Source organism: Streptopelia decaocto (genome assembly GCF_964273445.1).
Source record: "Streptopelia decaocto genome assembly, chromosome: 5".
Taxonomy (NCBI): domain Eukaryota; kingdom Metazoa; phylum Chordata; class Aves; order Columbiformes; family Columbidae; genus Streptopelia; species Streptopelia decaocto.
The window spans coordinates 10,793,602-10,810,163 of NC_138659.1; the positions used below are offsets into that span (position 1 = coordinate 10,793,602).

At 45.3% G+C, this 16,562-nt stretch overlaps 1 protein-coding gene across 1 annotated transcript in view; it reads right to left on the bottom strand.

Annotated features, from left to right (window-relative positions):
• Positions 1 to 8,657, bottom strand: part of CACHD1 (cache domain containing 1) — a 101,570-nt gene extending 92,913 nt beyond the window's left edge. Inside the window, exon 1 of the mRNA XM_082052840.1 lies at positions 8,396 to 8,657. Coding sequence (XP_081908966.1) covers positions 8,396 to 8,614 — 219 coding nt within the window. The 5' untranslated portion in view covers positions 8,615 to 8,657. The remainder of the gene's footprint in view (positions 1 to 8,395) is intronic.
• Positions 8,658 to 16,562: the final 7,905 nt, after the last annotated feature.

Genomic DNA, 16,562 nt, shown 5'->3' on the forward strand with positions numbered 1-16,562 from the left:
CTGCTTGCCAATGCATACAACATCGCAGCATCCACTTCACCCTGAAAAGCATCACACAATTGTTTTTTCTCTTCCTTGCTGTTTCAAGGCAAAATAGGACTAGCGCAAGTCAAACGCAACCAGTCTCTGCCGAGGATTTGGGCTTTCATAGAACCATAGAATAATTTGAGTTGAAGGGACCTTCCCAGCTCCCCCAGTGCCACCCCTGCCATGAGCAGGGACATCTTCACCAGCTCAGGTTGCTCAGAGCCCCGTCCAGCCTGGCCTGGGATGTCTCCAGGGATGGTTCATCCACCACCTCTCTGGGCAGCCTGGGACAGGCTCTCACCACCCTCAGGGGGCAACAGTTTCTTCCTCATGTCCAGCCTGAATCTCTCCTCCTTTAGCTTAAAGCCATCACCCCTTATCCTGTCACAACAGGCCCTGCTAAGAAGTCTATCCCAATCTTTCTTATAGACTGCTTTTAAGTACTGAAGGGTATTTTCCAACAAATAAAAGGTGAAGAGCCCTCCTGGCTCTTGGTGCGACCTTCCCAAGGGCTGCTGAGCCCTTTCCAGCCTTGGCTCAATGACTTGCTCCAGGCAAACAGGCTCCCACTACTGCTATTTCTGGGAGTCCGTCCCTGCTCCTCTCCACCTCATCACCACAAACACCTCCACAGGTTTTGTTCACTCTGACTTCTGAGGTGAAGGTACAGCCCAAGAGGAAATATTTCTAATAGTTCCTTAGCTGAAAGCAAGAGCAGCAGGGACCGAAGCAGAGACGGGGAGGTCGTGGGAGCACCCCAGCACTTTGGTGTGGTACCACCGTATCCCCACCATCAAGCTGAACTTAAACCTTCACATTCAATCTGGCCTGAAATCCACAAAAAGTGACACCAAAATATTCCCATAACCCTTACAGGGTGAATGCACAAGAAATTCTGCTTAAGGCATTCCAGCTTCTAGAAACCTTCCTAGCAACTTCCAGATGTGCCTATTTTAAAGCCCTTTTCCCTGGCCTCATTCCCACCTGTGACAATCGTAAGTATAGCCAAAAATTTCTATTGCATTACAGGAACATGTGCAAAAGATGGCCAAAACCGACAGGGAGCACCGGCTCCAAAGCTCTGCAGAAATGCTGAAAGTTTCTCAGAAAGGTGTGAGGGCTTTTCTGTTCTACTAGTAGAATGGTCGCAGCTTCAAAACATGAAGTTGAGCAAAACCGTGTGCTCAAAGTGAAACGGCACTAGTGACAAGCTGGTTTTATCAGCTGCTTCTGGCTGAGGAGCTGGTAAAGTGAGATGTAATAGTTTGTTTTTACTAATGATCCTAATTGTGCAAATATGCTTTTGCAAAATCACCTGGGAGACTCTGCCTTACAGGCAGTTGATAAAAGTGACACCATTAAAACTTTTAACGGGATTGGAAATGAGTATTATTTACTTGTGGCACCATGATTATTTCAAAAGTCAACTCAGATTTTCTCTGCTAAATTAGACATATAGTATCATACAGAAATCTGTACCTGGGAAGAACACACATAACACAAGGTTCAAGCAATGACTTAGCATGCACTCTATTTTATATTAGAAAAGGCCTTCACAACAGAGACTGGGTAAGTACCAACGTTATTAAATTCTGTTTTCCATGGAAAAGAAAGCACAAGGATATCCTTTTAGACTTCATTTACATTGCACATTACTGAACAATAAACTACAGGTAAGCAATGACTGCCAAATGCAGTATATAATTTTGTACTTTATTTTGCATTAAGCCTACAGTATAGGAAGAGGTAGCATATTCATTAGTCAAAACCATCACAGAATTTGTGATGTACAAAACAAAGACTGATATGTCAAATAAGTTACCTAAATTTTGATTTTTAAGCTATATTATCCATGTATAGGAAAGAAAAAAAAAAAAGTGAATATTTTCCTGTTCAACTACAGGCAAATAAGTCATTCCTGGGACACTATCCAACCCTTGCTGAATTCCTCAGCAAAACCCCATGAGCTCTGACCTGGGAAGCATTGCCATTCGAAGGCTTCACGGAGAGTCAGGCTCACATACCCCAACCCAGAGCAGTCCAAACTATGCAGCGTCCTGGCAAAGGACATGCAGAAATTTGGGATAATTCCTTAGAGCTGGGCTCTTCCACACAAGAATGGACAAGGCTCCAATCATTTCTTTGTTAATTCCTCACCAAAAATTGATGAACAGAAAACAAATTAAACAACAACAAAAAGCATCTGTTAATATGTCATACTTCCTTTTATCAATAGACATAAAATAATAACTGGTAAACACATACGCACAAAAAAATCTTGTAATACTTCACATTTACTTCCCATCTCAAGTATATCTTGCCTTTCTGTCTTAAAGAATGCAAAGCACTCAATTTTGACAATAAGCATTACATTTTTTCTCACCATTGCCTGGCCAAGCTACCGGTAGCAGAGCAGCTTCTCTGCCACGTTCAGATCATCAGGCACCAGCCATTCCTCCTCTGCTGAATTAAGAAAAGAAGTGGGCTAACACACACACACACTGTATTTACTTTTTCTCCTTTCTTAACATGTGTGTTATCAGCCCTGCCACAGCTGAGAAGATGCCCAATGGCTTCACAGCGTCCTTGGATTTTTTTTTTGCTGCTAATAAACCCTCCAGTCCCCAGCACAACTGGCAGGGTCCTTGGTCACAGCCATGCAGGGGACACCTGATAATCTGCCACCCCACCTTGCTGCACCACACTTCGCAACTTTTATCTGCACAGGACAGCTGCATTTTCCCTGTTTGAAGTGAAATGCCAGTCTTCGTTAATGCAACAAGACTTACATCACTAACAACATCCCAACACTTTGAAGAAACAACTCAAAGCCTAATTAAAAATTCAGACTTGGTCTCCTCCGCACAGCCATTTTCACTGCCCTTCTACCAGGACCTCTATCTGCTTTGAAATGTTTCACACCAGAAAAGAAAGAATCTGTGTGGAACAGGATAAAAAAACTGCTGCAGTCTTGGGCTTTCAGAAAGCCTCAAAGAAGGCTGCTGGAGCTGGATTCAAACCAAGGTATAATCATGTAAAACAGATGAGGTTTTACTCCACTGGTTTCTACTCTGTAATTATTACTAAAGTGAGCACTACAGCCAAATAATAATTTTTTTTAAAAAAATATATATATATAGTCAAACATTTATCAGCCTTCCTTACTTACATTTTTCTATTGTATTTCAGCTTCACAAGCTGGAAACAACCTGAAAATAGATCGGGAAAAAAAAAAAGGAAGTGGTTTTCTGTGCTGTCCTTTGCCTGAGTCTCCAGAGAGGTCCAGGTTTCAGAGCCGGTGCTGGAGAACTTGGGGTGCTTTACATCACTTGATGCACAAACACCTCACAGCCACAAACAGATTTATTTGCAAATACCCATAGCAAGAAGTGGGGCAATGTGTGAAGTCCTTGATTTCAGAGATGGGAGAACCACGGTTCTGGCATTACAACTGGTCTGCAGTGCAGCTCAAAATGGGATTTATCTCTTCTAAAGCATACATCCACTGTCATTAGCCAGCAGATCATCCCATTAGGAAAAAAAAAAATAAAATGCATTTTGTCAGTGTCCATTTTCGAAGAGATTAAATAAATGGACAGTTCTAGTGACTGCAGCTCTTTGCCATCACCCAGAAATCTTCAAAGAATGTAGATTTTTCAGAACAATGGTGTCAGGGTATCCTTGCCCTATGAAACCCCAGACATCTCCCTGTCTCCATGTCACTCTTGTCTGTGCACAACCTATATAGCCAGAAAGAAACATTTAGCCAGACAAGTTATTAGTAAAATAAATAAATAATGTGTTTGCTAATCAACCTGGAGAAGCTTGTACTATGCTGCTTATTATTTTACACATCACTACATCACCTGAGCCAGTATTAATATGAAAATAAAAGAAAACAACACCACAACCACACAGAGGAGAAAAATGACAAGCAAACTGCTGTTTTCAGGGTCAAAAGTTTTCAGGGTCAAAATGCCTTTTTTTTCTTTCTTCCAACCTCCAAGACCAGTAACAGACAATGAGAAAGGGCTGTGCTTCCTTCACAGAGTAAGTGTAAAGGATTAAGAGGGCAGAGCTGGTGTCAAAAATATTCAAGGCCCTCTGGGCCTTTAACTTTCATTACTATCTGGCTAGAAACACCAACATGCATTTTGAAAGTTATAGAAGCACTTAACAATGCTTTTCATCTTCAAAGCATTTCTTAATCCTTTCAACTCTCCCTGCAAGTATTATATCTCCATTTTGGAGGCGGAGATGTTACCCTGCCCCACGCTATCAAAAAACGGTCCTCACCTTGGACGCCCCGTGCAGATTCAGAGGGATAAACCTTGCCAACACCAAACAAAATGCTCACCAAAGTTCCGATTTAGTCTTCTCCTGCCTTCAACTCCCAACCAAAAAATTTCAGTTGTTTCAACCCCTACTCTGTAATTTCAACCGGGATCAGGCGAGGAATGTAACAGGGATGGTGAAACTCCACCAGCAGCCCAGGTCACGGCACAACCACCAATTTACTTATAATTTTAGTATAAAGGGGCGCTTAGCTTTCAATTACCGCTGAGTGTCAGCTCTGCCCAGGAGAATATATTGCAGGACTGTCACACGAGCCACTCATTCACCAAGCTCCAGCGCTTTGTAAATTATGACACTGGGCTATTTAAGATTAATTCTACTGAGTAATGAGAAGTAACAGGGTGCTGAGGCTGGCAAGCGGAGACGTGATTGCACCCTGTCTTGCAAGGATGCAGCCTGCTGCCAAGAGCTGCTCCCTGTAACAATATGGACATTGTCAACACACGCTCTAGCTAACAAAAAAAAGAAGATAACGGATTACGGGTGACTGTCGGTACCCTACCTGAGTCCTGCTGCAGGTACAGCATCCCCGCATGAACCTGTGGCTTCTCCTCCAGCCACTGTCACAAGACAGCACCCTCTGTCCCGCAGGAAGGAGAGGGAAGACTAAGAGATCACGGCGCAGCTGTTCCTGGTTAACTTGGAAAGTGCACTGACAAACTTTGGGGAGAACAGTGATTTGATCAGCTCTGCTGCTCATGGAAAATAAAGGCACAAGCATCTGCACGTACATACCACCCCATATCGTGATGCATAGAAGGAAATACAGGCAATATTAAGATGCAGCTATGTCATTACCTGCAGGTTTGATAGAACCATCAAACAGAGCATGAACAATAATTAATTAGTGCAACAGAGGAAGTCAGAAAATTAACCAACTTTCTATATTCAGCCACTACCAGAGGAATAACACCCAGGACGATAACACACAGACACCCAGGAACCCGCATGCCCTTCTGCACCGCAGCGCACAACACATGTTCTCACTAAGTGAATACCTTGTGTGATACAAATTTGCATATTCTGATTTGAACCTTAAACAAGAAACCACCACACTGCTGTCCAATATGTTCAGTGAATCTTGTGACCTGTCACCTACATTATCCTCAGTTGCTCTTTCCAGTACTATTCATGGAATAAATTTATATATGAAATCAGAGCACTTAAACGGGAAAAAAAAAAACAAAGCATTACTTAAAGATAACAGTCAGATAGTGTATTCGTGCAAATGTCTATAAATAGAAAGCTGCAAGTGCCAAAAACAATTGTCACACTGATGCTGGCATCAGAAATCTCTCTCATCCCCATTCTTCCTATAGCTTCAGCCTATATTACAATGCAGATGTGCATGCACCTTATTCCTCTCAAAGCAAAATACTGCGATTAGATTAAAAACACTAAGTCCTTATTGCTGTTGGGCTAATTACATGAAATACTGGTAGAAGAAGAATGTATCACAGGCAGTAGGTACCACACGGAGAAGACAGATCTCATTTATAGCACTGGTGGCTGCTCCAGCAGAAATCTCATTTATTTTCTATCGCACAACTTCTGTATTTGTTACACAGGCATTTAAGGCTCAGAAATTTCATGGTTCTCCTCTTACCTCTTCTGTTGCTCCTCTAGTGTCCGCTCTGGAGGCTCCAGCTCATCCTCCCTCCTGCATTTATGGTGGCTCCATCTAGAATTTCCTCTTTTCCAGACTCAAGGCACACCCAAACCAACCTCTCACCTTCACTTTATTTAAGCATTTCCACCTGCTCCTTCACTCATTGGATGCTCCCTCCCCACCTCCAGCACAGACCTACCCTTCCTCCAAAGCCCTCTCCCAGTTACATCCCGCTCCAGCTGCTGGTGACACCACCTCCTGCCTATCACCAGGATGTGCAGGTGTGGGAGCCACAACAGCCAAGGACCAAAGCAGGATTGGTGCACGTAAGGGAACCATTTAATCCTTCCACCTGCTCCTCCACAATCTGTGAAACTAAAGAAAACCGCAGCTCTTAAATGTTTGGTTATTTATCCTTCCCCTCGCTACCGCAACTTCCTCTCACTACATCCCAATTTGGGGCCTGCCTCCACATTGCTCTCTAAACCCAGGACAACACCCCTAGATTTAATTAAAGCCCAAAAGTGCTTCACTCTTCTTCTAAAAACCTCCCATCCCTCCATTGTGCCCAGGCGCAGCAGCCTCACCACGGGGAACACCTGTTTGCACCACCCCAAGCATCCCAGCTGTGCCAACAGTCCTGTGGCACAGATAACCCACCACTGCCCACCAACAGTCCTGCAAAGGCAGAGAAAAGGGTAATTCTGCAACAACTACACCCAACCCTGAGCGAGATTAGGAAATTTCTGCCCTAAAATCAAGTGAGAAGCACAGATTGCAGTGACACATGTCATAACATTTTTCGTTCTACTGTCGGAGGTCAGCAAAGAAGCTTCTAAAATCAGCAGAGGTTTGTTCCCACCGTTTTTAATCTTAAACAGCTGTAACAATGTTACAGGGGAGAGCAAAGGACAGGCTGCGCATTAGCTGGATGGGAGTTAAGGCAGCCAAAATATTAAGCATATAAAAATAGAGCTCAGTATGAAAAGGGCTTAACTACCAGTTTCATTGCATTAAATTACTTTGGGGCCTTAAATACCCAACTAATTGTAAACACAGCTTTAACATTATTTGCATCCCTGTGCACTAGCATCCAGATTGTTCCTGACTTCATATAATCAGTACAATTGTTGGAAAGAAAACCCGGCTCATCCTACAGCTGGCTGGTGTATTTCACAAGGTAACCATGTATGTTTTTATGAGCTGCTTTTTTAAGAACAATATGTATTAAGATTATTGTACTATATATTTTTTTAATACCAGAAACAGATTTAGCAATACAATTATACTGACTTAATTTGCATTAACCACAGACTCCACCGTTCACAGGTTTATGCTCGTATCTTTTGAGGGCAAATCCATGCATGTGTATGCATGGCATAGAAAAAAAAAGTGACTTCCTTGAATTTAGTACATCAATAATCTACCTTGTTAAGCGAAGTCATTTAAATCCACGTCTTCTCAGCATCAAGGACAAGAGACAGCTCACTGTTTTCTCAGACAAAATGCAGCCCTAGGAGGCCGGTCAAGCACAATGATGTTTCAGAGGTGAGAGAATGAAGCCAGTTTAGAGAAGATAAAAGGCCATTTGGGTAGAGACCCCTGCTGATCCTATGAAAGTATCTCCTTTTCAATTTGGGAGGCTTTTGAAACTGCATTTGCTACTGACCATACCTTCCCCCGAAAGCCGCTCGGGATCTGATTTCACTTTCCCCCCCCCAGAGCGGGTCGGTAGTCGACGGCTGTACCGCAGGTCCCAGCACACCCCGCCAGTCCGACCAGCCCCTCCACGCAACATCCCATTAAGATGCAACCTCGAAGGCCGAGATGCAAACAGCTTCTTATCACCGTCTTCACCCCAACCCCGAAATGAATTACAGCATCTGAATAAACTTGTCCCAACGCACTCTCAGGCCGGGGAACGTTTTCTTTATCCCGATCTGAGCGTTTTCGGGCAGGACTGGGCTCATCGCAGCTCCCTGGCAGGCTGGGGGCTGGACGCTCGGGCGGGAGGCAGCTCTGCACCCAGCCCGAGCCCCGCAGCCGCCCCGGGCTCGGCCCCCCTGCGAACACCAGCCTTCGGGACGCCGGAGGGCGTTTTCTGCCCGTTTCTATTGTGTAAATTATAAATAAAACAGGAGTCTGCCCCTGTTCCCCCCGCCCGAGCCGGGGGCTGGGGGAACCGGGAGCTGAGGGGAGCCGGGCCGGGCTGAGGGGAACGGGGCGGCTGGCGCAAGGGGGGAAGGAAAGTTTGCAAAGAAGAAAAGAACCGGGGTGGGTTAAGGAAAGAAAGGAAGGAATGAAGAAAGAAAAGGCAAAACAGGAATCGGGAAGAGCGTGTGGAGGAGGAGGAGGGAGGGAGGGAAGCAGGGAAAACCAGGCGAGGCGCGGGCCGGGCCGTACCTGCATGGTGACGACCCCCAGCTCCTCGATGGCGAGTTTCCTCATCTGGGTAGCCAGAACTTGCGCCTCGTCCAGGATGGAGAACTCGGCCTCGGCGGCGCCCAGCCCACAGAGCCCCCAGAGCAGCGCCAGGCACAGGAGGCCGAGCCCTCCCCGGCCCCGCGGGCGATGGCTCCGGGCGGCAGCGGCGGCCTCCAGCCGCCCGCCGCCCCGCGCCATGCTGCCGCGGCGGGAGAGCCGCGGACACCGCCTCCGGCCAACCTCCCCCCGCCCGCCGGACTCCCGCGCCGCCTTCCCCGGGCCCCGGGGGCCGGCTAGGGCTGCGGGGCGGCCGCCATGCAGGGGGACAGCGGCGGCGGCTCGGCGGGCAGGCGCTGCGCCCCGCGCTGCGCGCCCGGCTCCGGGGACACTGCGCGGCGGCCCCGCCGCTGACTGAAAGCGGCGGCGAGATACAAAGTGCGGAGCGGAGGCGGAGCGGGAGCGGCGGGGCCGGGACCGGAGTCGCCGCGGGGAGAGGGAGGCGCCTGGTGCCGCCGCGCTGCGGGCGGGGGCAGCGCGGGGCCGGGCCGGGACCCCCCCGGGATCCCCCGGCTCCCTCCCCGCCCGCGCGGGAGCCGCGAGTGTTTGTTTAATTGGCCGTGAGCGTGGTCCTAAAAAGTCAGCACACTTTCTTGTTTCTCTTCCCCCCCCACTTTTATTTACTTTCTAAAAAAACTTTTTTTATCCTGTTTTTTCTTTATCTTTTAAACTTTTTTTTCCCTTTTTTTTCTTGTTTCAAATGGCAGTGCGATGTGCCTGTTTCCTCTCACAACCCAGAGCCCCAGGCGGCACCACGCAGCACAGGCTCATGTCAGGCAATGATGCTTTGAGAAAATGTTTATCGTGCAACAGGGGTGGAAAATAAATAAACAAAGGGAACACGGGCAAAGCCTAAGCCGCTCAGTGGCACCCAAACGGCAGCTGTCCTCCTGGGAAGAGCAGAACAGGAAACAGATAAGGCGAGACCCCTGGAGAAGTATCCCCGTTGAGCAACAAAGAGCTGGGGTAGGAAGAAAGCCACACTAGGGGTGATGTAGAGAAACATTCTCCACAACCTCTGCTCATAACCCCGTCAGCCACAGAAGCCTCTTCCCCCTGTACCCAGGGATACGTAGCAGCATCTTTCTTAATCTCTCATTTCCTCGCACCCCATACCTTCCATCCTCATCAGGCACACACCAGAAGCCTTGCGCACACATTGGGTTGGATAAGGAAAATCTGTACAGGGGAATAAAATTTGCCAGATGAGAGCAGGAGTGCCTTTATGGGGCACTCAGCAGCAGTTCCTGGCCAGCAATCAGTGGGCCCAAGGAGCCAAATACAGAATCGCAGAATGTCGGGGATTGGAAGGGACCTTGAAAGATCATCCAGTCCAATCCCCCCGCCAGAGCAGGAACACCCAGATGAGGTTACACAGGAAGGTGTGGAGGCAGGTTTGAATGTCTCCAGAGAAGGAGACTCCACAACCACCCTGGGCAGCCTGTTCCAGTGCTCTTTTACCCTCACTGAGAAGAAGTTTCTTCTCATATTTAAATGGAAGCTCCTGTGTTCCATTGCCCCTTGTCATATCATTGGTTGTCACCAAGAAGAGCCTGTCTCCATCCTCATGACACTCACTCTTTACATATTGATAACCACTGATGAGGTCACCCCTCAGTCTCCCCCAAGCTCAAGAGCCCCAGCTCCCTCAGCCTTTCCTCACACAGGAGATGTTCCACTCCCTTAATCATCTTCGTTGTCCTGCACTGGACTCTCTCCAGCAGTTCCCTGTCTTTCTGGAACTGAGGGGCCCAGAACCAGACACAATATACCAGATGAGGTCTCACCAGGGCAGAGTAGAGGGGGAGGAAAACCTCTTTCAACCTACTAACCACCCCCCTTCTAATACACCCCAGGATGCCATTGGCCTTCCTGGCCACAAGGGCACAGTGCTGGCTCATGGTCATCCTGCTGTCCACCAGGACGACCAGGTCCCTTTCCCCTATACTGCTCTCCAACAGGTCATTCCCCAACTTATACTGGAACCTGTGCTTGTTCCTGCCCTTGTTATCTTTCATTATTTTTTTCCCTGCCCAACTCTCCAGCCTGTCCAGGTCTCTGGATGGCAGCACAGCCTTCTGGCGTGTCAGCCACTTCTCCCAGCTTGGTGTCATCAGCAAACTTGCTGACAGTGCACTCTATTCTTTCATCCAAGTCGTTGATGAATATATTGAATAGTACTGGTCCCAGTACTGACCCTTGAGGGACTCCGCTAGATACAGGCCTACTACGCACATATGAAGCACATACCCTCTAGATTTCCTCTTTGTTAATTAACACTTTGTTGAAACCCTGCAGATGTACATAATTTTTAAATAAATTTCACCTGTAGTGACTAGATGGCTTCAATATCCACTTCACATCTTTTCAACAGAGTCCTACCAGAGTCATGCGTGTCCTGCAGCAATAAATTCCACAAGTTAGCAATTCATCCAAGAATTAATACAGCGACATATTATTTTCTGTAATCATACTCTATTTTCTTGAATGTGGTTTCCCTCTGCTTTCAGAGCTGATTTTTTCGGTTTCTCCCTGGCATTGGATGCCAGTAGTGGATTCCGCTTCCCATTTTGTGGTGAGTGGGAGCTGGGTCAGACCCCAAACCCTTCCCCACAGTGGCATCTCTCAGGGATGGGTTTTCACCTGCCGCTGTTCTTGTACGGGATGTCAGCAAAACTCTCTTTCAACTGGTTTTAATAAATGAAATCTAATTCTTACTATGCAAAAGTCATATCAGTTTATCCTTGGCTTTTGTTCATTTAGGTGATTTTTTTGGTCTAAAAGAATATATTTTTTCCAGTTTTGCTGAGGAGGACTTCTGATTTAGAGAAAGCAATCTAAACCAAAACTACACCTCTTAAAGCTGCCATAATCAATATCTTGTATTTCTGTTGCTAAAGCAGCATTTGCTACCTGAAGGACAAGGAATTTTCTTTGCACGAAGCTGAAGCTTTGGGACTTCTGTTGGAATATTTTCACTGGGCCTGAGAGAGGGAGAAGCAAAATTGAGCCAAATTCGCTCTTAGCACTAGTCATTTTTGTATTACATTTTGTAGGGGTTTGGGTTTTTGCTTGTTTGTTGGTTGGTTTGGGGGGGAGGGGTGGTTTTTAGGGGTTGGTTGATTTGTTTGTTGTTGTTTTGTTTTGGGTTTTTTTTGTTAAATTCACTCGTGTAGGACACAAATGTTTTAAATTATAGTGAGAAGCCAAGTGGTTTTTAAATATCTGGGCTAAACTACCCAGAATTTAGCGTTTTATATCTGAACTTAGCTGCATGTTTGAAAAGAAAACTCCACCTCTATAAAATTTGTTTAAAAAAAAAAAAAGTCCAATCAAGGCCACGGCTGGAGCGAAGGGAGTAAGCTGCATTAGCAACATCGCTGATTTCCAGCTATCCAATTCATGCACCTGATCAGGAAATCACAAGGGTTAGGGTTAGGCTTAGGGTTAGAGTTAGGGGTTAGGGTTAAGGTTAGGGTTGGGTTGTTTAGGGTTAGGCTTAGGTTAGGGTTAGAGTTAGGATTAGGCTGGGGTTAGGCTTAGGTTAGGGTTAGGGTGAGGTATAGGGTTATTCTTTAACTTAGGTTAGGGTCAGGGTTATGGTCAGGGTAAGGGTTAGGGTTATGGTTAGGTTTAGGATTAGGGTTAGGTTAGGGTTAGAGTTAGGGTTAGGTTTAGGCTTAGGTTAGGGTTAGCATTAGGGTTAGGATTAGGGTTAGGTTAGGGTTATAGTGTTAGGGTTATCTTTAGGGTTATCATTAAACTTAGGTTAGAGTTATGTACAGGGTTATGGTCAGGGTCAGGGTTAGGTTAGAAATAGTATTTTTTTTTTTTTAACAAACTAACCTCAGGAAATGAATGAGGCAATTGCCCTTCTGGTTCCAAACCCCGGGAATCCTGCTCACGGTGAGGGAAGCCACTGAACAGGTTTAACATTTTCATGTACAACCTCAATTTCTTTACAGCCCTTGGGGCAACCCAGACTCCTCCTGGAGTTCCCATGTGCTTCGTGCCTGAATCGCTGCCTCCCCAGATGAACAGCACAGCAGTGGTGGCAGCGGCCTGTCCTTCCACCCCACAACCTCACGGGTTTATGGAGGTGATGTGGAAAGCAAACCCATTGCAGAATCGCAACCGAGGTGACCATCAGTGGCGCTGTTTCAAACTGGTTGTACACATGCTCACTTTCACGTGTTGAATTATTTAAAGAAAAAAGATGAAAAAACTCCCTCCAAATGCCACGGGGAAAAAAGAACAGGAGATATATATATATATATATATAAATTCAGCTTCTATGGTCTTAGGTGTCACAAGACATTGGTCAAAACTGCCAATTCAGACAACCTGATGTTCATCGCCCTCTCAAACCAGGCTAGTCTTTCACATGCTTAGATGATCAGGCTGACACAGCTGTGGATTAAATCTGTCTCCTCTCGCTTTAGAATAAGCCTTGGAGAAGAGCAGAATCACCCTTGGCTGGTGCTGTGGAGTTGTGGCATCCCCACAAGTGGCACCTGTTTGTGCTGGAGGCCGGAGGAAGAAAGAACCAGGAAGATGCGAAGAAGAGAAGAGCTGAAGCCTCTGCCGTGCTAACAGCATTCCGGCATAAATAATGCAGCCATTAAGATTTGCAAAAATGAGGCCACACTAGAAATGTGTTCCTTTTTTAAACAGCAAGAAAGGAATTAATCTGGAGTTTAAGTGCTGGAGTATGGGAAGAATAGGAACATATGTCAGATATAAATCCTAGCACCATGGTGGGAGTGAAAATTTTTCTGACAGCAGCATACGCAGATGCCAAATAGGTCAGTATATGGCAACACTGGGAAACAGAACAAGTGAGATGTCTCCAAAATAGCTGCTACTTGTGGTGACGTGATGGCACCAAAAAACCCACTATTTTTGTAGCGTATGCTTAACATGTTTTATTAATTGCATATATCCCTCTAGTAGAGATCATGACGTTATTGTTGCATCTTCTAAGGTTTCTTTACTGATAAATATTTAATATATTTTTGAAAAACTCTCATCTGACTTTACATAGAGGTACAGATTTGTATGATACAGAGGTCTTGTGTGTGGCACTCCTGGGCTGCTGCACTTGCTTCACTTTGCAGCACGTCCCTGTGCTCTCCTAGAAATCAGGAGCATATTATGTTGAAAAAGCATGGTCCAGCCTTTGGAAAATCTCCTTGAAAGTGGCAACTCTTTTATGATACTGATCTTCACTCCTGCAAGCAATATAATGTATGCTCCAAAAAATTAAAAGGTAGATGGAATGTTTGTTTGGCAGCATCATGCTTTCTGCCTGATCCTCAGTCCCAGCCCACAACCCTTTCTCTAACTGTGCAAACTGTACATCCAGTAACCCCCAAAAAGGCAGAGTGATACTGAGAAACTCTTTGTGGCTCTCATTTCAAACCTCAAAGCAAAGATTAAGTTTAATCTTTTGGTATAAATCCAGATTAAAAATAGAGAAAATGGAAGTTTGCATGAGGCTACCACTTTTTGCTTTCCTGCAATCTTTCTCGTGTATCTCACAGTGTATCTCCTCGTGTATCTCCCAATTTATGTGTTTTGTTTTCGCTTTCTTGTCTGACTCGTTTTTTATTTGCCTTCCTTTTGATTGTGGTCATCAGTATGCTGTACTTAATTTGCCCATGTTGATTTTCATGTTTAGTTTCCCATCCCTCCCATTATATTTTAAAATGTTTTCTTCCTCTGGAAGTTATGTCTTTGTGTTAGTTTTGGCTAACGTTCTTGCTTTCTCACTAAGATTGATCTTTGCTCACTCAGGAGAGTTACATGTTGAACATACCGACATCAGGATTAAGCCAAGCGTAGAATCTCTCATACTTCCATTTAGCACAGAATATTTCAAGTAGCAATTGATTAATGTGTCTGTAAACTGCTTCTCTAAACCTTGTTTCCTTGTATGCAGATTACAAACTGTGTTGTACGTTGGAAATAACTGTTCCTTGAACATCCTTCATGAATTGTTGATGGGAAGAGCATTTGTATAAACCTGTTCTAGAGTCTGTCCTCCTTATATGTGCCCATTTTCACACTGATCCCACGGTAGGGCCTGTAATACTTTAAACTCCAAGTTTTGTCTCATAGTCGGTGCAACATCCACCCCCCTCATCAGTCGTTCCCCTGTAGATTACAACCAGTAATGAAAATGGAAAAAATGGTCTCCTCCCTCCCCAGCCTGGGTCTGCAAGTGTGCCTATGAGAGCGTTCTTTCCACAGCACCATCATCACCAGATAATATTTTTAATGAAAGCCATCATGTGTGTGGCGTGGGATTTCAAAGCGAGCATTGTGCCCAGCTGTACAGCTCGGGGCTGAAAAAGCCCGATGCGAGCAGCGTAGCTGTGTCACAGCATTATCGCTGCGCTGTCCTTTCAGGGCAGCTAATTTTATACTAGATTCTAACTAAGAGATGATGTAAGGAGGAAAACAAACTTGTAGGCTTCAAGCAACCGTTGCAGGGCTGAAACTTTTAAGGAAGTGCTAAAGAGGGGGAGAGGTAGTGGCATCCCTGCTGTAGGGCAGAGACAGCCGCAGGAAGGGGTGAAAGCCAGCGGAAGGAACTGAGAAGCTCAGTCTGCTGCTCCTGCTGGTCCCAGAAAGAGTAAATAGGTAAGAAAGCCAGAAACTTCCCCCAGCAGAACTTTCTGGCACTCTGGCATTTTCTTACCTGTCACTAGAAAGAGTTGTTCGGGGTCTGGGCACAGGGACATCTCAGCACATCTCATTTCTCCCGAAACAGAACCACTGGGGGAGCACAATGTTACAGGAGAAGTTCATAATACAGGAAAAATAATAGATATTATTTGTCACAATGGAGAAGAGAGTGAAGACAGTGTATGAAAGCTGCAGTCAAACAGTCTGGGATTAATATAACCAGAGCAGCAGATGACATGGCTTTTTTTTTTTTAACCTGTTCTCCAGCAGTCTACGTCAATTTATAAGTCATGACCTTTATACAATCATGTAATTACCTGTAAGAGAACCAGCCTGTTAGGGTGTTAACAGTTCATCAAGCACAGCAGATTCAGAGTATTTATCCTGGTCTTGCTGTACCACACCTGAACATCATCAGGGTTTCTGCTGTGCTTCCCTTGCAGGAGGCAGGTGTGATGGAGCCTCTTCCAGAAATCGTGGTTCCATGGGCTCAGGACCTCATCCGAACTCCAGGCTGATGAGCTTCCCTTACTCCAGCAACGTGGTGCCTTCGGCATGTCTCCTGTACCTGTACAATATCTGCAATAACCCCTTTTATCAGCATGGCACCCAGTTTGGGGGGGGAACTCCATTAAGGAATGACATGGTTCATTAGGCAGTAATCCAAGCAAATTGTAAATGAGAAGCAAACTACATTTGAAACACATTTAAGGAACCCTTTGAATACTCCTGGCTCTCTCCTGGATCAAGAGCATATGAATTATCAAGCATTTTTCATGCTTAGGGATAAAAGGACATGCCCATGCTGTGAAACAAAGGATACAGATTTCTAATTCACATTTTGTGATCTCTTCATTCTTCCATGGTTCTTCTCTTTCTGCTGGTGAAAAGATCATAGAATAATTTAGGTTGCAAAAGACCCTTGAGATCATTGAGTGCAACCATCAAACATGATTAGGAAGATATTATTTTTGAGATTATTGCTAAAAATTAAAATGTTGTGCTACCTGCACTCTTTCTATGATTTTAGGATAATATGAGAAATGTTTCTAGAAAAAGCATCAGATGCCTTCTTATTTTTTTAAACTTGTTTTTGCTTTCCATATCACATGAAAAATATGTACCTCAGCCTTAGGTATGAGAATCACGGGCTTTCTTTCTAGTTGGTTCCCACCCTGCCAGACTCTAGTGAAGACTCAGTGATTATATGCAAACCATAGGTTTTCAGAGACTTACAATTTGGTTAAACTAGCCTGGATTTTCATAGGTGTATCAAAAGGCATGCTGTTGGCTGTTGTGGCAAAACTTAAACAACCTCAGCTTTTCTCTTTTCTCAACAAAATAGCTTTGTTTATAGTTTTCTATAACATTTGTAGAAATGGCTGAAGCCTTCAGCATG